Raw genomic sequence first — 27461 nt, 5'->3', positions numbered from 1 at the left:
AACATAAGTAAAAATTTACGTTAAAAGGGAACATATTCTAGTCCTTTAGTAAATCAGGGTCAAAGTCACAAAAGACACTTTGATATAAAAAAAAAAATGCCCCTAAAATATGTGTAAATTACTCTTAATTTTCAGAACACAATAATCAATCTTCAAACCAGAACTAGCTTTTTTAGAGTAAGCATCTATCCAAATGTATATATTTTATTTCATTATTAAAGCGTAAGACACAGCGCAACCACAGGAAACTGAAAGGAATAAAGGAGAGAGATTTTTTAATCTTTTATTCTTTGTGGAGTCCTGTGCCTCAGTTTCGATGAATTAATGCCAAATTTTCTAGAAAAATTTAAATTAACATTCCAGATAACCCAGCCTTGTGCGTGGCTTAGATGGGAACTTCCCTACACCAAAGAATAAAGAAGCTCCTGTCTTATGTCAGATCCCGCCACCTGCCTGACCCCGGGGTATGAGTCAGGTGTTAACCCCTTCATTGCTGAAGTGTCTCTGCAATAATTGGGGGCTACTCCAGCAGGGAAGGGGTTAAAGTCCAGCTTTAACGCTCCCTTATCTTTAATTGGCTATCCCTGAACTAGAACAAAAAATGGTAAGCAACACTGGAACAGAAAAGTCTTTGCTTTCTTGAAGTTGGAGTTGAAAGCCATTCTATTCAATCTTTGTTCCCAGGAGAGTGAAAGAGCATGAAAGTCAGGAATTGAAGGGGTGTAGAAAGCAGAGAGGAAGAGAGAGAAATTTGAACTGGATGAACAATGAAATTATGAGCGAGTGGTGACATGCTGTCATCTCCTCCAATCTCTAATGCGTCTTGCTCCGAAGGTCTTTAGCACCGTTAATAGAACCTGTTCTAAGTTAGCACCATTTTTTTGTCTTTTTGCCACCCAACCCCGAGAGACAAATATTACAAACTAGAGTGTGAAAAAGGAGATACGAAATAAAAAATTACACAAATAATTTCAGATGAGACAAAAAAATAAAATAACTGGAGTGGCTTAGACGATCATGTCTTGATCCACGTCATCTGCAATAGAGAAGTAACGATATGTGTAAGTTCTTTTTTTTTTTACAGTCTCATGGCTTTAGAAACACTGTAAAACATTCATAGTAAACATTTAATTCAAACCAAACTAGATTTTGCTCTGAATTCATACTTTAATCCCTAACAACAAATGGATACAATAGGGAAATCAACCAATCAGATATTTTTTTCCTTAGACTCTAAAGCCTCGTACACACGATCAGTCCATCCGATGAAAATGGTCTGAAGCACAGTTGTCTTAGGTTAACCGATGAAGCTGACTGATAGTCCGTCACGCGTACACACGATAGGTTAAATGACGTAAAAAAAACGACGACGTCCTGAAAAAAACGAAGTTCAATGCTTCCAAGCATGCGTCGACTTGATTCTGAGCATGCGTGGGTTTTTAACCGATGTTTTTGCATACTAACGATCGGTTTTGAGCCTATCGGTTAGCAATCCATCGGTTAAATTTTAAAGCAAGTTTGCTTTTTTTTAAACCGAAGGTTAAATAACCTATGGGGCCCACACACGATCGGTTTTGACCGATGAAAACGGTCCGTCAGACCGTTCTCATCGGTTTAACCTATTGTGTGTACGCGCCCTAACATTGCTCTGATCAGTATCCAAAATGGTTACCTAAATACTCGTTTATACCTTTTTAAATTAAGTTGGAAATCCACTTTGAATTTCTTTAAATGTTTTTATCTACAGGAAGTGAAAACGACTGCTTCACTTTATGTTTGAAACTATCACAATCTGTTGTACATAAGATGTCTGCCTGTCTTGGGGCAACTGTAGACTCGGCTTAAGTACAAAAAAAAAACTACTGGACAAGTCTTATAGGAAACACTGTAAAAGTATACACTGGGGTAGATTCAGGTACCGCTGCGCACTCCTTTTGCCCTGCGCCCCCGCAAATTATTTGCGCTACGCTTCATTCACGAAGCAGTAGCCACGTAATTTGCGTGGGCGCTCCTCAAAAATGCCCGGCGTAAGGGCGCGTAATTTAAATGATCCCGTAGGGGGCAGGAATCATTTAAATTAGGCGCGTTCCCGCGCCGAGCGTAGGGCGCATGCTCTGTCGGGAAACTTTCCTGACGCGCATTGTGGCAAATGACGTCGCAAGGACGTCATTTGCTTCAAAAAGAAACGTAAATGGCGTCCAGCACCATTCACGATTCACTTACGCAAACAACGTAAAATGTAAACTTTGCGACGCGGGAACGACGGGTATTCGTAACATTGGCTGCCCCTGCTATTAGAAGGAGCAGCCTTACGCGAAACCCGACGGACGGAAACGACGTAAACTGCGTACGCAGGGCTCGTGTAACGTTGTGAATCGGCGTTAGTATGCAATTTGCATACTATACGCTGACCACAATGGGAACGCCCCCTAGCGGCCAACGTAAGAATGCAGCCTACGATATGACTGGCATAAGAGCCTTAGTCATATCTTAGGCTGCCGTCGGCGTAACGAGGTTCCTAAATCAGGAGCATTCGTAACGCCGGCGCAAGTAAGCAATTGCGCTGCGTAACTATGGTTACGCAGACGCAATTGCTTCTTGAATCTAGGCCAGTGTTTATAAACAATATTTTGGTCTGAGCTACAGGATAGGGTTGTTGAGGGAAGAGTTTAGGGTATAGGAGGGCTTCTTCCAGCACATATGTAGACATTACTGCAGTGTAAAGTGACTGTTTACAACATTGGTATACCAATTTCATTGTTAGTGGCCTGTATAAACAGTGAGGGGGGAAGGGAAAATTGGAGAATGGGTATTGAAGGCTCAGGATGCCAAAAGGTAAACAGATGGAACCAGGAGGTGAGCAATGGACAAGGACAACTTAAAGCCCCAAACACACTAGTATTTTTTTTTTTTTTACGTTCAACCCAGCAGGGCTCAACGAAAAAAAACTGGAACACATGATGCCACCCAGTACACATGATGCCACCCAACATTCGGCCCATGCGTATTAGGCTTAAGTGTGATGGTCTTATTTTTATCACTCCGGAGATCAAGACTTCAGCAGGTGAAGTCTGCTAACAGCTCACAGAAATAAATTGGAACTCCGCCAAAAATAAATAAAGTTTTTACATGTACATCCCGATTTCATGATCTAACTTTTGTTAATATTCCATACTATTCTGAACCGAAGGAGCCGGAAAATTAGGCAAGAGCGTTGTCACTCTCACAACTGGAACTTTCCTACATGTAATTTGGGTAGATGGAGTCACTTCTAAATGTAGACATGCTGTACTGTACATGTTTTGTAACACTACGTACCATCCTTGATTCCAAAGCACTTAGCCCATTCATCCAATGCAATGTATTTGTCACTGTCAAGGTCACACTCTTCAAAGAAACGGGTGGTGCAGTGCTCCATAGGGATGAGGGGGGCACGGAGAGGAGACAGCTCGGTGTGGGAGAGGTATCTGTAGGTAAATATGGGACATACAGATAAGCAGAAATAATAAAAATACATGTGACAGGGTCGTTACTCTTGTACTCCTTCCTTTTCTATAATATTACCTACTCTGCATTTACATTATGCACCCTGTCTCGTTTCTCTGGACTGAAAAAAAACATAAGCTGATAGACAATGCATCTAAAAAATACAAGCCGTACTTTTAGGAGTCCTTACTATTGCTATGAATGTACACACAAATTACTTGGCTACTTAGGACCCAATGTACATTGTTGTGGTTCAGTAACTTGTGCAATACTGCAATCCATAGTAATGGTACCCTAAGACACCTTGACAGCACACCTGTGTTGCAATACATGGTACTGCACTTGTGTGTGTTGTGATGTACTGGGTTGCAAAAAATAAAGCATGTTTAATTTTTAATGCAGTCTGGTATGGTTCACATGAATGGGCTGCCTTAACACAATACATGTAAAAACTTTGCAAAAGGTACTTTATTGCACGTGTCTTAACACAATGCACCAGAACCAAACAGTGTGAAGGGGCTCCTAAAGCCTTTGCTCCTAGAGTGACCTGACCGACTTTCCAAATCTACTTTTTTATACGACTTCTCCACAGGTTTTTGAACTATCCCTGTGGGAAATCTTCAAATTCTGCTCATGCAGATTGTAAAGGAATGGACTCATTAGTCTGTATGGCCATTCCATAAACAACAATAGATCACTGAATTAGCTGTGTCTGCAGAATCTTTATATGAGGGATCTGCAAAAAGCTTCCGCCTAAAAAAGTACACATATAATAATGTACCAAACAGAATAAATGCCATGAAATATTGCTCCCACTTATATACTTTAACTATAATAAAAGGTTTTACATACCCATCAATTGGGTGCTGGTCCAACTGTCCAAACTGCCAGTGAACTGGGAAGATGTACATGTTGTAGTTCTTCTCAAAGTCACGAGCAAGCAGCTCAACGGGGTGGCTTCCAGCCTCCAGACGCTTCTCGTTTTCATGGATTTTCTTTACCTATTATAAAGGATCATATTATTACAGTTAGAATCACTGTCAGACTTCTGGGAAGCCCACTGTGCCCTAAGCCATTAGTACACTTAATAGTATTGCTAACATATTATTGCAGTCAACATCAACGAGTGTTGTGGGCTTTTTTATGGAGGGTTTTTAAATATTAGACCATGGAATCCTAAATGTCAGTTTGACAATGCCTTAAAGTGTTTGAATGGGTCTTGCTAAACTTGCATAAAACACAGGGCGACTAATCACTGTGAATGCACCTATTTTAGTGTACCAACGTCCCGATAAAGTGACAATGGAAATTAATGGACTAATAAATTGGACTTTTGGTGGTACAGGTAGTTAATGTAAAAGGTCTATAAATATTTATTTATAAAAAACGCATAAATAGAAACTCGTATACACAATTTCATAAGATAGTGACAGCATATGATTTTAGTCCATCTAACACAAAGTAAGAAGAGGGTCTATACTTATGCAAATACATTCATAACATAGGAACGCATAGCATCAGAAAGGTAAGAAACTCTTATGCCGCGTACACACGATTGGTCAAACCGATGAGAACGGTCTGATGGACAGTCGTGCCTACACACCATCGGTTAAAAAGCACAACGACGTGCTGAAAAAAACGAAGTTCAATGCTTCCAAACATGCGTCGACTTGATTCTGAGCATGCCTGGATTTTTAACCGATGGACGTGCCTACAAACGATCGTTTTTTTTTCCTATCGGTTAGGTGTCCATCGGTTAAATTTAAAGCAAGTTGGCTTTTTTTTAACCTATGGATAAATAACCGATGGGGCCCACACACCATCGGTTTGGTCCGATGAAAACGGTCCATCAAACATTTTAACAATTGCATGACAGATGTACTTTGAGACAAGATTTCCTTATCACATCTGATTCCATACCCTCAGCTTCTGCTTCTCGTTGAGTAAATTGTTGTTATCATCGCGCTCATACAGGCTGACCAGGACGTTCTTCAGCCAGTCACGCATACGCAGAGGGAATTCAGTTAGCTCAGAATCCATGCAAGCAGGGATGTCTGAAAGACCAAGTGGAGAAAAGTTTATATTTCTTAACTAATGAGATAAACAAAGAGCTCAGCCACCTGGACAATCTTCATATACATTGTTAACGTATTTCCAAAGTATGACAATATGAGTAACCATGTCTGTACAGCTGGTTCATAAGCCCAGGTTTGTTGTATACAAAGAAGATATCAAGAAATGTCATCACTACAGGGGATTAAGCAATACACTTTGCTGAAATCCCCATTGGAACTGTTTACATCCTCCAAGGCTCCCTGAAAGGAGGTTTTTTGTTAGGTCAGTTCTTGACTCTACAGCTCAAGGTTCTCAATCGAAACAGAAGCCTCATTGTTAGAGCAGTAGCATCTACTATTCAGCCTGTTATTATCTGAATAGTTACTGTAGAAGAATTTCAGTCAAAATTGATCTTTTGTTTCCCCTCCTGATCTACTGCCTCTCTTAGTGGTTTGGAGTACTTCACTAATTGTATTTCTTACTTATGATGACAGAAACAGTTCACATACCACAGTCATTAGAAAGAATCTCATTGACAGCAAGATATCTATACCCAAGAACCCACCTTCTTAGCTAAAATGAGAATTTTACAGAGATGCAGATATCTACAGAGGAATGTTTGAAGAGGGGTTCAGTGAAATGTGTGGATTATGGTAGGATAAATCAGCCATTGGCTTCTTAAAATGTCTTGGGAACTCCAACAGTATGTCTATGCTAGTCTTCCACACTCTTAAAATAACTGTGGTAGGTCAACATAGGTGGGAACAGAGATCTTGCTACCTTTTATCTCTAGGTTTGTAGACAATGAGTGATTCAACTTGTCAACACAAAATGAAAGTAACTGAAAGTAAAATTTCAGGAGTTTAATAAACAGGACCGACCTCTGGTCATACCAGAGATGTCTATACAGCAGAGGTCTTAAATAGAGGGCTTAGGGCGTTGATGGGGAGAGGTAGGACATTTGAATGATACCTGTACTAAATGTAAAGTTTAATAGGTAGCAACATTATTTTTTTTAAAGAAAATTTGGTGCATTTTTGTAAGCATTAGAAAGAAAACTGGATTTATTTTGCACAGACATCCATCTGATTTAAAGAAACTGGAGAGAATGTTCTATATAAAGCACAGCAAGCCTAAACACATCTGTGTATTGTAGGAATTAATCCCTAAGGGTGGCTTCACTGATTGTTGGCTGAGCCAGCAGGAAACTGACGGCTGACTCCCAGCAGCTGGATATCACATCTTCCCTCTTGGGACCTACGCTTGCTGGAACCAGTCATTTAAAATTCAGTCACCCTGGGGCCCTTTTACAACATTCTATTGGAAAATGTCACTTAGGGGCTTACATTTCCAAACCATAAATGGGAGCAATCATTTTACTTTAATGACAAGGTTACTGTGTGTTATAAGTATCTAACTTTGTTCGGCTTATTATTTTTACTCTAATAAGGAAGCTTCACACGTACATCTATATTACATTTTCAACAAAGAGAGTCACCGCTCAAGGATACTAATTATGGACCTCTTCACCAAATCCAAAGCCACACTTGCTGAGATGTATTGTTCTATGGCCTTGGTCAAGATCAGATATTTGGATTTTACTATGAGTACCTCGGTCATGATGAATGCACCTCATATATGCAAGTGTGTGACATGGCATTGCATCATGTGTGGAGGTTCTGCTTTTTTCCAGGTTGCTCATCCTGTCTCTATATTTATCTTTATCCCCGTTCCTAGTGGTTATTACAACAAAGTTTACCTTCTGATTATTTACTGAGACGGGGATCATGAGACACGAAGTGCACATCTGAAGCATTCCTTTTATAGTGTGTGTATTTCTTTGTTTAGTGCTCAATGTTTAGAGAAGTTTGTGTTGTACGTGATACGTTTTAATTTACTTTATTCTTATTTATTTATCCTAGTTAGTTGGATAGCGATTTTCATGTGTAGTGTTTTTATGTGTGTTAGCTATGATTAAGCACTAAAGTTTAGTGTGAAATGCGTCAGCTTGTACCCTATTTGCTGTGGCATGTATCCTGTGTTTTTTATTTTACAATAAAAGCAACAAGTTTTGGAGTGCGGCTGTCCAGAAATCTTTCCTTCATTTTGCTATATTACATTTCATTTTGGTAAAAATGTATGATTACCTACTGGTTTTTATATTTTGACGAAAATATCAGAGTAACAACCCTGGAACCTGACATTTAAAAAACAAATTATGAATGGCAGATGCAATATTACTGTCATCATGTCCCATCTAAGTCCTAATGTTTTATGACTAAATAAGAATATGCACTTCAGCCCTATTGTCTTTTTATAATTGAAGAAGTCACAAGTTTTATAAAAATTGGACCAACCCACTTCTAGAGCTTCTTGACAGTATCTCTTTCTGTATCTCTCTGATGTGATGTGTCAACTTTATAAATCCAAATGGAGAAATCTGACACCCGGAGAGACATTGACGTTGGCAACTTGTCGTAGAGTTGAATGGCAAGGGAAATTGCCACATGCAGATTGGGGTACTAGGACCAAACAGGTAGTCAAAGTTCAATTCATCGCTCTCATTTTACAAGGCTGATGGTATTTTCATAAATGTTTTTGGTGTGATTTGATTTGCTTGTATTTATTTTCACATATATGTGACTTACAAGAATATGCTCAGTATAAAAAAAAAGGTGCACACTGATGATGCCTTCACAGGCAGAACTTTAATCAGCCAACAAACTTCCCCCAGGACCACCAAAACCTATAATAAAGCCCATCGGGTGAAATGTGTTGGAGGGTTAGTTATGGGGGGTGGCACCATGTGTTTAAGCTAGTCCACTTATTAAAGTTTTGCCTGTGACAACATCATCAATGTAAGGCTTTTCTTTTGGATTATACTGAGCCATGTGTGGAGAAGTGAGAGCCAGCACCTGATACCAGCATATGAGGGGAGCGCTTAAAGGGTTGGAGCAGTGAATTTGTCCTTGACGCTACAAACTTTTAAAATAGTACCCTGTTATTAAATAGATGCATGACTCACATTTGCATGGTCCAATGTAGTCAAGGTGCAGTTTGTGGCCCTTCTTTGTGCCCTCCAAGGTGCACTTGGTGGCAAAGAAGTGGCATGAAGAATCATAGGTCTTGTTGTCATTACCACAGACCTGCAGGAGAAAATTTAGAAAGATAATTTTGTAAGCAACAGCTTAACAATAGATACATATTAGCATAACTGACATCCATTTAATCGGACACTAAAATCCTTTTCTCTTTTATAAGGTTTACTCACTGGCACTCACTTATGTGATGTAACAGAAATTATATTCTGGATTTGTAGCACACCATTCAGAATGTACATAGTGACACTAATGAATATATACTAGTCAATTCATGACAACTTTTCTTTAATTCTTATCCCATTTTGTAGTCTGCTCTTACAGTCATATAATTTATGCCATGGTTTGTACACTAATATATTATCACTAATATACTGTAATTTTTTTTTTTTAAGTATTATTACAGTAACATGTATATGCTTTATTTTGTTTTCTTACCTTCTCAAACTCTCCTACACTTTCAGGGCAGGAAGAAGGATCTTGGCACACGCACATTGGTTTGTTGCTCTCATCAACTTCACACACCTTGCCATGTTTGCAATGGTGGTTAAGGCATGGATCTGTAAAAAATAAATAAAACCATTTGGTGAAAAAGCTGCAAAGGTCACTGTAAAACATAAGTGGAACTCCATCCAAAACATTGTTTTCTGAATTTCAATTAGAGTGAGGAAAGGTATTCCAGATTTTTATTGTTGTGCCCCTGTTGAGGTAGCTGCATGTTACAATGTGGATGCATAAGCTTTGAATTTAAAACATGGTGGTGGAGGAGAAAGTTCCAGCACCAGCATATTTTGCAGTAATCAATATCAATAGGAACATTTTCTAAATCACTTAGTTCCTTAAGAACAGTCTTGCAGAATTATTTGATGGTACCCCAACGCTGGACAGAAAAATGTCAATCTTAATGCGGCTTTCCATGGGGGCACGTGCCATAGAGGAGGAGCCTGGAGCGTGGGCAGAGGACCCCAGAAGAAGAGGATCTGGTCTGCTCTGTGCAAAACCATTGCATAGAGCAGGTAAGTATACCATGTTTGTTATTTTACTTTTACAAGTATCAAAATTCAGCCAGTTCAGAAGGAATCTGACGAATTATGATCTGTGTGTACCCCCTATGTTCAACAGAATCTAGTAAGACTGACTTCTGTGGAATAGTCCTGCTGGAAAACCAACATTGAATCAGCTGCTGCAGCCCATAGCTGCAGTGCTGATCAGTGTATGAGGGGGGGAGGGTTTGGGTGGTTAGATCCCGCTGGTGGGAGGAAACATTTTTTTGTAAGTGTATACATAGCTGTGGAGGCTATAATCTAACACCTTTGGAAACTTTAATGTAATAACTCACACATTCATTCACACCTTTGATGCTCTAACTGAACATTTAGACTAATTGAGGTTGATTTACTAAAGGCAAATCAGTTGCTCACTTTGCAGGTGGGCTTTCCCTCAGTGCCGGGTCACACTGGGGCGACCTGGCATCCCACTTCAAGTCGCCCCAAGTTGCCCCAAGTCGCGCGGTCGAGAAAATGAATGGAAGTGAATGGGAGCTGTCTTAATGTACACTACTGGAGTCGCTCCGACTTGAGAAAAGGTTCCTGTACTACTTCAATCCGACTTGTAGGTAACTTGTAGGCAACTTGTACCTATTGATTTCAATGGAAGTCGCCTCAGAAGTCTTAACTGAAGCAACAATACAGGAAGATAACATACATTTCTCAGGCAAACCCCTCCCTCCCACAGAGCTGATTGTTATTTGATTGGCCACTGGAAAGCCTCCTGTCCTGGAGGCGACTTGAAGTTGCCTTGTACGGTCCTGGAGGCAACTTGAAGTTGCCTGATGACTCATACTCAAGTCGTGTCCAAGTTGGCTCCCAAAGTCGTTCTAGAAGTCATGTTGCCCCTGTGTGAATGGGCTCTTAGCTTAGTAAACATAGTAAAAGTTCACTTAACAAAACAAAAACAAAAAAACAATATATCTGCTTGCACATAATTGGATGATGAGCTTCCCCTCATTCACTAAGCTCTGAGGATAATTTGTTATGTGTAAATCAACTCCATTAACTCTAATAACTAACTATAATTTAAGGTGACATTTTACACCATACTTACTCTCACTTGTAGTCTCCTCCTCTTCATCTTCAGCAATTGCTTCATCGAATTCGCCAACTTCTACCTGCACAGGATTTGCTCCAACTACTGCCTCCTGTAATCAGCAAAGTGTAAATGTGAAAAAACTGCATATTGTAACTTCTTCCTTTAGGAGGTTGGCATTGATGCCTTACAACATTAGCGTCCTTAGTGTAATTCCACTTGGGGGATAGCTTTCATGCAGTTTATTTGTTATCTCCTTATTTGTGTGGGACTTTTTGGGCAATGTACCCATTGTTATTACTATCAAATGTGCCGTTTTACCTGAGACCTTTTACTGCCTCTCCAATGAATGTACAGTATTTAAAACTGCCCTCCCACAACAGCCCTTTAAAACAGATAAATACACAGATACAATTCACATAGTAGTGCTTGCGCTGTTTCTCCACCAGTCAGAGCTCTGTATAGGGACTGCAAAAGGCTAATCCCAAGCCAAATTTAGGTACTTAAACTCCTTATATTTAACCAAAATTAAGAATATATTAGGGCTCATTTACATTTGCATTGCTCTCTGACGATACATAGTGGATCGCTTTTCAGAAAGCATTATGCAGGAGAAGCTGACAGGCATTCAGGAGGTGATAATGCTGCTTCCTGAATGCCTGTTTTTTTTATGGGAATACAGAGCTGCAACCGCAAGTCTAGCAATTATGGATTGGTCCAACCAACGCAAATTGATGTCAATATTCCCATTGCACAGGCTCCTGGAATGAGCTTAGGGTAGTGAGTGTTGTAGAAATAGCCAGCTGCAGACTAGAAGCATCACAAATCAGTGTACATATTTACCAGCACACCACAGATCTTCAAATAACATCTAAAGTTGTTTTTTTAGAAGAATGATCACATCATGATAGGAAAAGTGCAATGTTTCGGAGCCACGCAGAACCCCTTACTCAAGTATGTGATATCACATGCCTAAGAAAGGGGTCCTTTACGGCTCCGAAAAATTGCACCTTTCCCACTGTGATGTGACCATTCTTCAATGGAACCTTTGGACCTTATTTTAAGACTTGAAGGTATGCTGGCAAATTTGTACACTGAATCACATGAATGAATCAAGTTCAGCAACAGTCCTGCCCGCTGAATGCGAAAAGAAGGTAATTTTTGGCGTGCAACAAAACAAAGCATTGTAGTTATGGCATGTGTACGACCCTATCTGTCTGCGGGGGGGCTGCGATAAAATCTGTATTTTAAATCTGCAGCTAGACTTGGCCCTAATTTCCTATTTGAAGACAGTGCAGGACCCTCAAAACCAGGCAGACTTCATTAACTGGTATTGAATACAGCAGGTCTGTTTATAAGTTCTTTTTCCCCAGTATTTGCCTTGCTAAATAAGCATGCCTAAGACAAAGATATGTGTAATTGTACCTCTGTTACAACATCTTCAATCACCTCCTCCTCTTCCGGCAAAGCATCCTGTTGCTGTGTAAGAGAGTTAGGTTAGTTACTTAAAAAAAGACAAATTCTAACTACTATTATTTAATAACCATTACTGTAAAAAACAATTGTATAAATGCCACTTACAGGTGCAGCTAGTGCTCTGCCAGCCAGGCACAAGACGAAGAAGATCCAGACCCTCATTGTGCAGTTAGACCTGAAGACAAAAGGAACTTTTCGTGAGTATCTGGTAAAAGGTTTATGAAGATTCTCATTTATCCATCTCATGGTAGTTAGTCACATTCAACTGGACTTTTTCTATAATGTTGAAGACTTTTCTCAACTTTTCCAAACCACCTCTTCAGTTGCAACAAGTGGCAAGAAGATGTCTCAGCCTTTATTTCCACACATCTGAGGTCTGCAACACTATACAAGATATCCAGTTGAATGCGCCTTATTACAACTAGCTAGTATCCAGTTAAGAACTGACACTAGTAATATATACTCTATGATGGAAAAGTAAGTGTAATTATGATAGACACATAGGGGTTGATTTACTAAGACTGTAGTGCAAAATCTGGTGCAGCTGTGCATGATAGCCAATCAGCTTCTAACTTCAACTTGTCCGATTAAAGCGGTTGTAAACCGAAAACAAAAAAAATGCAAGACAAAGGTATAATGTGCCAGTATGCATGAATCAAGTTGACCATGTTGACTTTTTTTAGTATATACTGTATATCATGTTCAAAATCCTCAAGTGGTTAAAAATGGCTCTCAAACATACAAATACAGCGGGTGTCAAGGGACCTTTGCTGCAGTGTATCACAACACACACGCTGCAGGTCTGGATTTGGTCCCTTGATGGGTGGTTCAGGTGCCTTAAGACCATAACAGACATCAAATGATTTTAGGGGCCCTAAATACAACAAAGAACAATATGTGATGTGCAGTAACCAACAGCTACCAGTCAGTTATTATTTTTCATTATGGCACTAAATGGGTGAATCCGGAAATCTGATCATTAGCTTTGCATTATTAAGCCTGTGATTTGACTCTTAGATAAATACCAAGACAATTAAACTAGTTACAAAAATATACAAATTGTAAACACATAATTAAATTTAAAATGAAACCTATATTATAGTGATACCTGATAAAATACATTAATATCCACAATCAGGTATAATAAATCAAATATTTGGTACAAGGATTTTGAAACTTGTAGTTGGTAGTTGGGCTGAACTACAAAGCTAGAGACATAAAAATTGCCATGGATAAAGGTCCAGGACATAATCTGCATTGGACTCCAGGACAAAAAAAAAAAAGAGAGTAAATCTCTGTAACAAGATACAGCAATAAAAATCTACCAGCTATCTGGTGAGGGGTTAGACTATTCTAACCCCTCACCACCCTATGCATACGGTAAAATAGGACACTTTACAATCCACCTCCGCCTATTAATATATATCATCATTTTAGTGTGGTTTCTAGCAAATTGGGTCATATATTGGCTTCCTATACCTCTTAGGACTTCAATGGTGGAAATTTGTAGCCAGATGGAAGAGTGACACTTTCAAGGTGGCTGATGAAAGGGATGAAGTACAGCTGGGAAATCTTATTTTTGCAATGGGTGACAGAAGTAGCAAGCCAGTGGTGATTATTTCCCAGAGACAGGTGAAATAGTATTTTTTTTAATGAGTAGACCCAAAATAGTTAATTTACAAAAGCCAGGCTTGGATGGAAGGGAAGGAAGGTTAACATGTACAGAATGTGTACTCAAAAATTGAAGGCTAAATTAGTTATGTGTACATTATTATTTGCACTCTTTCATTACATAAATTCCTAAAGCAAATGTATCATATTTAAAGAATTGTATTTATAAGGACTTTTATTCTCCATATGTTAACTTAGGATTTGTCTACACATGTATCCTTAATGTTTTTTCCGGGCAGTGTTTTTCTTTGTCAGCTGCCCCATACACCATGTAAAGTGGCCTGGCTTGTACAGCCAGCAAACTTCCTTTCATCCTATTTTCTCTGGCCACACCATCCCCTCTGTGCTCTGTCTCTGTGCTTTTTCTCTCACACTGAGGTCACTTCAGCTTTTTTGAAACTTTGATGAGTGTCTGGGTGGAAAATTACTGCCACCGTTGGCAGAACTCATTGCCCCTTCCCTAGTATGCACAGGCTGGGGCACCTTGTTTTATTTGGATCCTTCCTGGCACACAGTATATGCATGCTGGGAGTACATTCCTTAAGTCCACAGCTAGAAGATAAACATGGTTATTTAATCACATTGCAGATCAGAGCGCAAAAAAACACTTTGCCTGACCAAAATCAACAGCAGGCTGGAGATGACTGTGGTGTCCCCAATATTTTCGAGACGCTGTTGGAAAGGTTTTTCTTTTAATCTCACTGCCTCTTCGAGGTTATCCCAAACATAAAAATGAACTCTGGGCTCAAATAGTTTAATTGAAATATAATCCTCTATAGCCAAAGAAGATATGCATTAACTTTGTATGCACCAATTGCATTTGCAAGTTAATTTCGTGGTTTGTAAATATAGTAGTGACATCATCACTGTGCTGCACATTGCTCGCCTAGAGATCAATCCTGTGGGAGGACCCAAACAGCTCTACCTACTACAGGCTGCCTGCAGAAAACTACAGAGGGGGCAGATACAAGACCAGTCACCCTGCATAAGGAAAGAGAGCAGCAATGACTGGTCTACAGTATATTACAGGAGGCTCTTACACAGTTTTATGCCAGATTGCTGCACAGATCTGGAAGAAATACACAAAGCACGCCATGATTCAAGTAAGAATATGCATGATTTTTGTATTTAGACAATTATTTGCTTATGAAGTTCAGCTTTAAAGTGTATACTAAGCCAACAAAAATTCCTTCCATTAGGAGTTAGTAAGGAATGACAAGAACTAGATTTTTGTTGCTATGTGGGGCTCTGTTAGAGTGATTTACCCTCACTTCCTGTCCTGCTGACAACAGTTTCACTAGGCAGGAATTGAGAAAAAAGCTGTAATGGGGACACAAAAGGGAATAAAAATCCAACAGGTGTTTTATCCCCTTCCTATGCTACTGATGAAAAACATTGGTATATCTGTATGTGCTGCTGCTGAAGAGATTCTCAGAGGCTGGATTCACACTTGTGCGATCACAGACATTGCATGTGATTCGCACTGCATTGCTGTGCAGATCGCATGCAATGTCTGTGTGATGCGAATTCAGCCATACAAAATTTATGGCTGAAATTGCATCGCATTCACACTGGTGCACACTGGAATCGAATTGCATGGGTGTTCATACCTATGCGATTCGATTCCTGCACCATTTGACAGTTCGTACTGCGATCTGTGAACCGATCAGGGGGCGTCATTAACTTTGCATTGACACACGCCGCGGTTCGCAGATGTCAGAGTGAACTGCTGGTTCCTGCATTGCATATATGTGAACCAGGACTAATGGTCACTGACTATTATGGCCAAATTGACAGCATGACACTTGCATAAGGGCCTGTGTGGATGGGCTTTTGTTCACTTCAAACAGACAAACCAGCTTTCTAGAGCGTGCCAACATCAAAAGTAAACAGAAGAAAAGATTATTTCACATGGAAACACCTGTGAGTATAGGTGGACTTTAAAAAGGCACATGAGACATGTACACACGTAATTTCTATAAAAATTCAATTTACTTAACAAATTAAAAATGTACAGTATGAGTAACAAACGGGCTTTAAGAGCAAAGCCAACAGGTGAGGGGAGAAGTAGCGCCCCCTACAAAGATGTATGTTTACCCTTAACTCAAACAGACAAGAGTGACAGTAAATACACATATAGCAACCTATAACGTTCAATCCTAATAGAATGCTTATGGTCTTCGGTTGAACGTTATACACACTAATTTCAATATCTTCTATATTTAAAACTCCCACCTGCCTCCATGCACTTACACTTGAGTTTGCCAACTTGAGCTCCTGTGTCCGCCCCACAGCATGCTTTATCAAAGACCACGAAAGTACCGCTAAATGTAAGCCATATAATTATACTACATAATCTTATAGATGGAATTATGTAAAATGATTTGTACAATTCTTTACAAATGTTTGTTTGCTTTACGATAACTTTGCCTGTACCCCCATAACCAAACGGTCTTGAAGAAGCTACTGCTCAGTGAAACGCGTTGACTGCCTATCAGACAAGAGTATTTGGATGTTATGCATCAATATTTTGTGTATTTACTATCACTCTTGTCTGTATTTGACTTGAGGGTACACATACATCTTTGTAGGGGGCTCTCTCCCCCTGCCTGTTGGCTTTGCTCTTAAACCCCCTTTTTAATGATTTCTTAAATAAATTACATTTTTATAGAAATTACTTGTGTACATATCTCATGTTGTGCCTTTAAAGCCCACCTATACTCACAGGGGTTTTCATGTGAGATAATCTTTTGTTCACTTCAAACATTTGCATTTTGCATTTCCATATAAGTCTAAGGGAAAGAAAAACCCATGTGAAGCAGATCAAATATAGGTTAAAAGAAACTGCAGGTCAAATAAACCTGCAAATGCATTCTAAATGATCTCAGAAGTGCCTTAATCTGATGTTAAACTGATGGCATCAAGCCCATCAACACAAACCCTTAAAAAATATGTGGACCGCCATTGCTGGGCTCTGATTTTGAAAATGTTAGGCCTCGTACACACGACCGAGTTTCTCGGCAAAAACCAGCAAGAAACTTGCTGGGTGATATTTTTTTGCCGAGGAAACCGGTCGTGTGTACATTTTTGTCGAGGAAACTGTCGTGAACCTCGACGAGCCAAAAAGAGAGCATGTTCTCTATTTCCTTGACGGGAATGGAGAAACTTGGCTTGTCGAGTTTCTCGACGGCTTCACAAGGAACTCGACGAGCAAAACGATGTGTTTCGTCCGTCGATTTCCTCGGTCGTGTGTACGAGGCTTTAGATGCATGGCTGTCAAGGTAACCAGAGGCCTTCAATACTTTCTCACTGCCTTGGAACAAATAAGCAGATCGGTAGTACGACCATTTTCAGTCAAGTCAACAATGGCAAGCATATTCTTTTATTCTTTACTTCTTTAAAAATAAGTTTTCTTTAAAGTGCATGTTCAGCCCAAACCTTTTTTTTTATATATCAGATAGAATTGGAGAGGGTAAGAAACTATATCAGATTTCTCATGCTATCCAGGATCTCATTTAAAGAAATTCACTCTCACCTCCTGTCCTGCTGACAGTGTTATACTAGGTAGGAAGCAAGGAGATCTCTCCAACAGCAACACCAGTAGATATAAAAAATATTTTCTTTAGTAGAGTAGGGGAAGACTAGAACCCCTGTCAGATTTATAATGATGTCCCTGTTATAGATATTCCCCCACTTCCTGTCTGATGAGACAATTGTCAGTAGGGCAGCTAATGCAGGAAAATCTCTGTAACAAAGCCTCAGGTAGCAGAAAAAAACAAAAGATTTCTAATTCTTCATCTCTATCCAAAACTAAATTAAAACTAGGCATACAAAAATCTTTTTGGCTCTTTCAGATTAGCCAGACCAATCTGCCACACTCAACTGTATTTACTATCAAATGAACTATGCCCAATAAAAAAATATATACACTTAGAAATGTATATACAACCAATGAGGGCTAAATAATCAGGAGGAATAATGTCCAATTAATTGTTTGATTACATAATCTAAAACTAGCTATTGTAATGCAATGTTTGACTCAAAAAATAGTCAGAAGTTTTGAACATGTGGTCAGGCCTACATGTTCCCAGGAAACTTAAACTAAACCTGTGTGTTCTTCTGGCATAGGGCATGTGTCATCAGTCTTGTCCTCCAAATATATATTTGTATGTGTCTAACAGAAGACTGAAGTAGCTGGGGAGGGAAGATATGAGAGGGGGTGCATTCAGGGCCAACTTAAAAGCATCATGGGCCCTTGGGCAAAGTAACGCACTGGGGCCCCAATTTACGCACCTTCAAGAAATTAAGTATAAATAGGTGATAGAATTAAACATATATTCCTTAGTACTTTTACAAAAGGAAAATATTCCATAAATCAATGACTAGGGCACAGTACAATGGGGGGGGGGGTCAGGAGGGCATGATACTGTGCTCAGGAGGGCACAATACTGGGCTCAGGAGGGCACGACCATATCGGGACAGTTTAGTAAAAAGCATGACTGTGCCAGCAAATCCTGGGCACTTGGCAAGTTTGATGTAATGCAAGATTATTGTGGGGGCTCCCCTTGTACCTGGGGCCCCTGGGCAGTGCCCAGAAGTGCCCTTGCATTAAGATGTCCCTGGGTGCATTGTGTGAACTTTTGTTTTACCCTAATAAGCCAAAGTAAAGGTAAAATAAAGGACATCCAGACACATACTTGAAACAGTCAAGAATAACATACAAAATGTAACCAGGTCAACAAGGCCAAGTCAAAACCCCTAATAACCACTAAAACTAATGACCTTGCTCTTACCCTAAAACTGATTACTTATGCTGATCTGAAATCACAAAAAATATATACTTTAAACAAATGAGAGCCAGCAATAGTAGCTCCCATAATTCTCGGAATTTAGGGTTCATCCAACTAAGTAGGACCAATCCCCGAAAAGCAAAAAACTGGTTGCTCTTGAGTAAATGTAACCAAGCAGGTATTTAATTAGGGTCTCTCCATTTACAAAATAATATTATATAGGGTGATTTTTCTTTTATTTTAAGCCATAATGTTTCATCTGTGAACACCATTATATTGAACTGTTTATTTCCAACTGCCCCCAGCAAAGTAACAGATGGTCCTTAACTGCTGAACCCATAGACACAGAAGTAAAGAACTTTGTGTGTTTTGGTTGGAAAGCTGTGAAGAGGAACCGTGTCCTGTAGCAAACAAACCTCAGGTCCACATGATCTCATTGCAAGGAAAAAACAAGTTTATTTCAGAAGAGTAAACTAAGTTTATGAAAAGAGACTTATGCCTGAGCCTCATCTATGTCTGGAAATACTTCACTTTGTACACTTCCAGGACAGAGAAATACACATTGGCTGGTTCATCATGGAAGATTGAAAAGAAGATCCAATTAACCCAATATGAACATTGCTAAGCATGAGCTTCCATAGAGGGGTAGAGATTTGACTTTCCTACTCTATAAAAAACTGAATATAACATTTGAGAAATTTCAAGTTTTTCTGTCATATAAAGCCTATAATGAATTTTTTTTTATAATTTTTTTATATATGAGTTGCAAAATGATATGAAAAATCTAATCAGTTGATGTGTAGAACACAGTTTTTAAAATACTTTTTTGGTATGTGAGGTCCACTGGGAGTTGAAAAATACTCCTTGTTTGTCACATAAATTTGGCTTCACTCCACTTTACCAAATCATATCTTCAAAGATCAGTACACAAACATCCTGATGCCATGCTTGGCAAATCAGTACATCATTATCAGTAACTAACTACAGGCATACCCCACTTTTAAGTACACAATGGGACCAGAGCATGTATGTAAAACGAAAATGTACTTAAAATGAAACAATATATTTTTTCACTTCTAGGGTGTAGTAGGGGGTCAGGGGCTGTAGTGGGGGTGTCAGGAGCTGTAGTTGAGGTCTCAGGGTCTGTATTGGGGGTGTCAGGGGCACACTGGAACAGGAAGGGCTATGCTCTCGGAGCTTTAGCTCCTTCTACTGTGGCTGCAAAATGTCTGTACAGTACTTGTAAGGCACTTTACATACACTCGCGGGTATGTCCTTACTCGCGAGTGTATGTAAAGTGAGTGTACTTAAAGCGGGGTATGCCTGTATGCAATTAGCAGACTGCAGTGAGTTCCCTGAGCCTAAATTTTCTACAATATTGTATTTTAATTGCCATTGGGAGTTTAATTAATCCATCAACAATGCATTATCATGTCTGAGTTAGGACATTTTAAGGTGTGTTCAGGTACGCATGTTGGCAAACCATTTCCTGCCTCTCACACCTCAGCCTATAAAAATAAGTATGGGGTACATCGTACCCCTGCCCATTCACCTGGGGAAACGTGTCAAGAAAAAAAAACACACTACACAGGTTTTTAAAGTAATTTATTAGGTAGCTCCGGGGGTCTTCTTCCAACTTCGGGGGTCTCTTCCGATTTCGGGGGTCTTTTTCCAAATTCGGGGGTCTCTTTCGACTTTGGGGGTCTTCTTCCAACTTCGGGGGTCTTTTCCGACTTCGGGGGTCTTATTACGAATCTGGCGGTCTCTTGCGACTCTCCGCTCTCTTCTCCGCGCTCTCCGGTGATTTATGCCGGGCCCCTCCAGTATCTTCTTGCACCTCTTTTAATAGCGGGGGCCCGGTCTTCCCTGCCGTCTTTTCCGCTGTCTTCTTCCCTCTTCTCTTGTCCCGATGTTGACTTGACGCTCTCTTCCGCTGTAATGCCGCGTGTGCGGTGCGCAACCATTTATATAGGCATGGGGTGTGGTCACCGGGTGATGTCACCCATTGACCCCGCCCGTATGATGTCACAGTCCCGGGGCATGATGGGACTGTGACATCATACGGGCAGGGTCACCGGGTGACATCACCCGGTGACCACGCCCCATGCCTATATAAATGGGAAGATAGTGGAGGGGCCCGGCAGAAAGCACCGGAGAGCGCGGAGAAGAGAGCAGAGAGTCGGAAGAGATCCCCGGAGTCGGAAGAAGACCCCCGAAGTCGGAAGAAGACCCCCGAAGTCAGAAGAAACCCCCAAAGTCAGAAGAAGACCCCCGGAGCTGCCTAATAAATTACTTTAAAAACCTGTGTAGTGTGTTTTTTTTCTTGACACTTTCCAACCAGGTGAATGGGTAGTGGTACGATGTACCCCATAACTCATTCACATAGGGTGTGGGGCCGTTATCTTGGGGCCCCCTCATTAAAGGGGGCTCCCAGATTCCGATAAGTCCCCCGCCTGCAGACCCCGACAACCAATGGCCAGGGTTGTCGGGAAGAGGCCCTGTCCTCATCAACATGGGTACAGGGTGCTTTGGGGTGGGGGGCCGCAGGGCGCCCCCCTGCCCCAAAGCACTTACCCCCCATGTTGAGGGCATGCGGCCTGGTACAGTACAGGAGGGGAGGCGCTCGCTGGTCCCCATCCCCTTTCCTGACCGGCCGGGCTGCGTACTCGGATAAGGGTCTGGTGTGGATTCTGGGGGGACCCCCACACCGTTTTTTCAGCGTAGGGGTTCCCCTTTAAACCTGTACCAGACCCAAGGGACTGGTATGCCCTTGGAGGAGAAACCCATGCCGGTTTTTTATTTAAAATTTGGCGTGGAGTTCCCCCTCAAGATTCATATCAAACACAGTGCCTGGTATTGGTAGGGATCCAAGTCGGATCCCCGTTCATTAAAAGTCGGACTAATGTCGGCTTTAAGTCGCAGGGCAAAGTCGGATCCAAAGTAGTACTAGCGTCGTGTCGCACCAGTGTGAACACGGCCTAAAAAGCTGACAGGAGTTCTAACCTTCACCTACTCAAAAAGTAATATCTGTGTCTTGAAGGGAAATCTCTTGAGCAGGGCCTTAGTCTGGCAATATATTATACAGTTTTCTTGTACAATTTGTCTTTAGATTTACTAAAACCATATAATATGAAATCAAACCTTTCAATTTGTATCCAATCAGGCAGACCCTTATATTACATTGTTGAAGGTAAATCTAAAGGAAATTGAATAAGAAAATTGTATAATGTATGGTCAGCCATGGCTGCCCATAGATTATTATTATTTTTTTTTTTTTTGGATTAGCCAGAAAATGAACAGAATCCCCCATTCACACAAGCGAGGTGGATAAAGGAATCCTCCCTATTGTGTCGCTGTAGTCTGACAGCAGACACTCCTCCACTATCAGAATACACTAATCAGTGCCACAGCCAACAGACTGCAGCCCACTGTTTGGCAAAGATTTTCGAACAGTCCCTTTTGACAAACGTCAATTGCTAGATCATCTTCTGTCAGGCGGGAAGGGTCATAGATGGATTTAAATTCAGCTGGTCTCTGCTGAACCGGTTGTCTTTCGATCCATCTATGGCCAACTTTATAAAATATAAAACAAAATGGCTGCAAATGTAAATTAAAAATTTTGACTGTCTTGTTTTGAACCTATGTTAGCAGACTTCTCCAACTTTCTTTATGTACACCGATGATAGAAAGTTGTAAGATCAGATATTATGTTCATATTCTCTTCTCCTCTGCTGGAGACAGGCAGTAAATATCATGGTTGGAAGATGCACTTCTTTGCTTATAGAATATGCTCCCTGATGAGGTGTTTGTATGTGCGTTGGTTTTACTTTTAGTCATAAAAAAAAGAAATAAAAGTTGAACACTTTATATCATCCTACATTAGGTCAAGCAAAGTTACTTTTGTTAAACTTGCTAATAATTTTGCTGTCTGGTTCAAGTTTTTCAAAGAAAAAAAAATAAAAAATAAATTTTGTCTAAAGTGACATGGCTACAAACACAAAGGATCGTTGTTTTTAGATAATAAAGGGGAGAAGGTCCTTTGAGCCTCTGGTTCTTGCAAGTAGAACTTCTATCACGTACTGCTGTTTCCTTTGGAAAAACAACCATGGCCTACTTAAATGAGACTATATGAAAATTAAAAAAGAAAATATATTAAAAAACATTGAAGAAAATATATAAAAAAAAAAAGAAGAAAGCATAGAGTCCATGTTTTAGTAGCAACCAAGGAAATACCTTTTTATCTTCTATCTTACAGACATAAAAACAACAGCTGAACTCTGATTGGTTGTTATGCCCAACAAACATTCATCAATGTAAATCAGCCCAAGTCATTTATCTGAGTGATATCAGAGCCGTAGTTTTTATTCAAGAACCACAGGTTTATTACACTTGCATGTCCATCATGAATGAGGTAAGGATGGAAAAGGAAATTTATCTTGGTCTGCAGCCCAAAGACATCCACCTGTGAAACAGAGCTGTGTGTACATTCGGATCATCGCACTAACATCATCGCCCAGCGAAGTCATAAACTGAATCATGCCAGGGAAAGTGTTTGGGCATCTCTACAAACTGAAGTGTAACATTAGATTACTAAACCATCCAGAAGTATGTTATGCTAAGATTATGTCATGGGGGCAGGGGCGGACTGACAACTCATGGCGCCCCCAGGCAATAGGAGATTATGGGGCCCCTCGGGCAATAGGAGAGTATGGGGCCCGCGGGTCAATAGATAATGGGGCCACACAGTATACACACACACATACAGTATACACTCACAGTATACATACACACAGAATACACATATACACACAGTATTCACATGCAGACACATAATATACACACACAGTATACATACACGCTGAATACACATATACACATACTGAAAAGGTACTGGAGAGGCGGGGCAGCTATAATCTTGGGATTTAAAAAAAAAAAACACAGATTTTGACATACTGTCCCTGGTTTTACTGAGGCTGTCAACCCTGATGGGGCCCCCTAGTGGCATGGGGCCCTCGGGCAGTGCCCGGTTGCCCGAATGGTCAGTCCGCCCCTGCATGGGGGTGGGTACTGGGGTGATTCAAAGAGGAGGAGAAGCCTGCACTTGAGGGATACACAGTGTGTGTATCTGTCAGCGCTGTTCTGAGGTATGTATAGGGGTGTCTGTACTGAGGGGGGTCTGCACTGAGGGGGTGTCTGTACTGGGGGGTGTCTTTACTGAGGGGGGGTGTCTGTACTGATGGGGGGTCTGCACTGAGGTGGGGGTGTCTGTACTGATGGGGGGTCTGAACTTGGGTGGGGGTGTCTGCACTTGGGTGGGGGGTCTGCACTGATGGAGGGGTCTATACTGAGGGGGAGGTCTATACTGAGGGAGGGGGTCTATATTGATGGAGGGGGTTTGTACTGAGGGAGGGGGTCTGTACTTGGTGGGGGGGTCTGTACTGAGGGAGGGGGTCTGTACTTGGTGAGAGGGGTCTGTACTGCGGGAGGGGGGTCTTTAGTTAGTGGAGGGGTCTGTACTGTGGGAGGGGGGTCTGTAGCTAGTGGAGGGGGTCTGTACTGCGGGAGGGGGGTCTGTAGTTAGGGGAGGGGGTCTGTACTGCGGGAGGGGGGTCTGTACTAAGGGGGGACTATAGTTGGTGGGGGGACACCATTTTTTTTTTCGCACCAGGTGACACCGACCCTAGTGACGCAACTGGCAAGAGGTTTCCCCTCTGCATACTAAAGAGTTTGGCACTACCACCATTCATGGAACACCTAGTATTTTTTCATTAAAAATAAGTGTTCTCTGATTTCACGAGGCGGAGAGGATGGGCAGTAATGTCACAATCTCCATCTCACACCAACTACTAGAGTGATTTTGCCCTGGGGTCCATCAGAAATGAGAAATGAGCCAAGCTGGACCAATGTCTCTATGTAACACACACAATTCCTGGAGTTCAGCTTTAATTCCAGCATAGTATTGCTGGTGTATACTGTAAATCACTTGTAAGGCCATATTTTATATGAGGTGCACTGTGTGCAGAACTTTTGGAAAGGGGACAAAGGTGGGCAACTTAATAAAAGGGTCTCATAGTAATAAGGTTAGACTAATGTATCTTGTGTTGTTTTGATTTAAGATATTATTTATTAAATACAGTTTAATTTAATAAAAATGACAAAAGGTTTTGTGACAAAAAATTATCCCAAGAACTGTACACAGAGCAAAGGGACATCAGTTTGGAATGAGCTTAGATAGCATCTTCAAAGGTGAAAACGGTTAAGTGTGGAAGGAAAGCCATACCCTAAAGAAGTATTAATGGAGAAATCTACAACATAACTTAATGACACTACAAATACCCAAACGTTATGAAAGGATTTTGTGGGAATATTTTAATCAATGGCCCAACTTTCTGTATGGACCCAAACTATTGGGATTAGTGGTGGTTGAACTAGATGAACATTGGCTTTTCTTTGTCTAGGTAACTATAGCCATCAAACAATGCTTGCATGCTGTACAACTTGTAATGAAGGTGAACAGCGGAGAAAATAACTTGTGATGGAGGTGGACAGTGGAGAAAATAAAGATTTGACATAAGCGTGCTCCGTCATACCATTTAGGACCTGACTATGTTACCACAGCAACTAGCATTCCTCAGGGCCTGAGTAATGCGAGAGGGGAGCCAGGCAGGGTGGAGCTCAACTAAGAGCAAGTTTGAAAAGTTGATTCTCTCCCACACAACATCAGCTCCCCCCCTCCTTTCTTTTCTCTCATCCCACCCATCCCCCTTTTTCTGCCTATGTGGCAGACAATGGCTGTGTTAACCCCTTTTTACAACTCTATATAGGGATCTGCCACGCAGTGACAGGCAGGCTTTATGGCTACTCTTGCTGTCCATCATCTGTTGACTATTGGCAATATATTTTGCCATTTCTGCTTCACCAATTAAAGAAAAACATGTTTAAATGTTTTATTATTATATTTAGAATTATTATTAAAATTTAACGTGATATTACAAAATAGCATAATAGTATGTCTTCTTTTTTAAAAACTTTTCTACGTAACATTGTTATACTCAATATCAGTTGTTCATCACTGGACTATTTTCCAGTCCCTGCTCCTCAAGGGCATGCTTAAAATACTTTAATAAACATTCCAGTGATAGAACACACTCCTGCTTGTCCTCATCCTTCTCTAACATCTATTATGTGATCCCCAACAGACCTCTCTATATTGCATATATCAACTAACACCTCCTATGGAACTTGCATTTCAGAGTGAGATAAAAGGTTTAAGGTTATGATCAGAGAGAGGCTAATTTTCTACACATAACAGGGCTGTAAGTCTCACCAAAATTTCTCACCGACATTTCCAAACTTATTTTAAAAAATATATTTAAAATTGTAATTTTAAATAAAGTATTTAAAATAATGGTGATAAAATCATAATTTGTGTTACGTTAAAAGACTAAGGATGTTATGTAGGTAGGCAACTATAGGGAGTAAAGTACTACATCTGACCACACCACCTGGATAAAGGGGATATTTCTAATACATACTTGTACATGTAAATAAAAGTAAGTAAAAAAAAAAAAAATCTGTATAATATTTATATAATAACTTAACCAGTTTGGCTGTTTCTTTAAAGCTTATCTAAGATCATTGGCTGACATCCTTTAGAGAAATACCCCATACATTCCAATAAAATGTTTCAGTAGATGTTTGTATATCTATCTATCTATCTATCTATCTATCTATCTATCTATATATATATATATATATATATATATATATATATATATATATACACACACACACACACATACACATATATATATATATATATATATATATATATATATATATATATTTCCCTTTACTGTTGCAATCACACCATTTTTATGAAGAGGATTTTTCAAATTCTTGTGCATCTCTCCAATGTTGCCAATATAATTCCTTATCTCTAGAATTTTTAAAACATGTCATCTTAAGACCAGAAAAAAAAAAACTTATTAACCCCTTAGGTAACTTCAAGCAAGAGTAAAAGTGTGCCTATCAGTGGCAGACAAAGAACACTGGGGTTCAATTACAATTTTTGGTGAACAATGCAAAATTATTTCCCTTTTGACATATTTAATGCAATGGATTAAAATGATATAAGCATAAATATAACAATTAATTAAGAATAATTAATGAAGTATTCCAGAAAATCAATACAATATATAAGATGGAGCTATAGTAATTATGTCGCCACACCTATAAGTCAGGTCGGTAATAGTTACGCTTCCCAAGTTGTACCTATTCCCTATAGAGCAGCATTTCTATACTTAGTTCCCAGAGTGAGAACTTGCAGTTCTACTTGGAAAGTTCCAGGATGATAGAAGCAGCTGCATTATAATGCAGATATAGGAATATAGGTATAGGGTATAGGAAGCTTGTTCAGGAGATAGTTCATACCTTGCAACACGAGAGGAGAAAGCTTGAGCCTCAGGGATGGTCTGAAGAAATCTGAAGGGTGCACAATAACTTAGCACAGAGCAGAAGCAGGATGGGTGGGACTGAGCTGTCTGTCTTTCTCATTCTCTCCCTTCTTTTTTTTTTTTTTCAGGGGAGGCTGTGAAAACTCATCCAGCCCCCTGACAAGCCTATTCTAAGGATGAAGCCAAAAGTACATAAAAAAAAAAAAAAAGTAACCGCAGATTTCAGACCAGAACAATCCATAGAGACTCCCAAATCTAGGAGAGGAAATGGGTAATATGAATAGAAGGTGTTTGGTCTTTTGGTTGAACAATGTTAGTTTGATGAAACTTGTATAGTTTGTAAG

At 40.2% G+C, this 27461-nt stretch overlaps 1 protein-coding gene across 1 annotated transcript; it reads right to left on the bottom strand.

Annotated features, from left to right (window-relative positions):
• Positions 1–258: 258 nt before the first annotated feature.
• Positions 259–27202, bottom strand: SPARC (secreted protein acidic and cysteine rich). Its single transcript, XM_040345125.1, has 10 exons — positions 27095–27202; positions 12306–12375; positions 12150–12203; positions 10743–10836; positions 9078–9199; positions 8567–8687; positions 5407–5540; positions 4339–4487; positions 3319–3467; positions 259–1036 (listed from the first exon to the last, which is right to left on the bottom strand). The coding sequence occupies exons 2-10, from the start codon at positions 12360–12362 to the stop codon at positions 1008–1010; spliced, it is 909 nt and encodes a 302-aa protein (XP_040201059.1). The 5' UTR covers positions 12363–12375; positions 27095–27202; the 3' UTR covers positions 259–1007.
• Between the last annotated feature and the right edge of the window lie 259 nt (positions 27203–27461).

The sequence above is a fragment of the Rana temporaria genome, chromosome 3 (genome assembly GCF_905171775.1).
Source record: "Rana temporaria chromosome 3, aRanTem1.1, whole genome shotgun sequence".
Taxonomy (NCBI): domain Eukaryota; kingdom Metazoa; phylum Chordata; class Amphibia; order Anura; family Ranidae; genus Rana; species Rana temporaria.
Note: the sequence above shows the minus strand (reverse complement) of the source record. Positions and strands in the feature narration are given on the sequence as shown.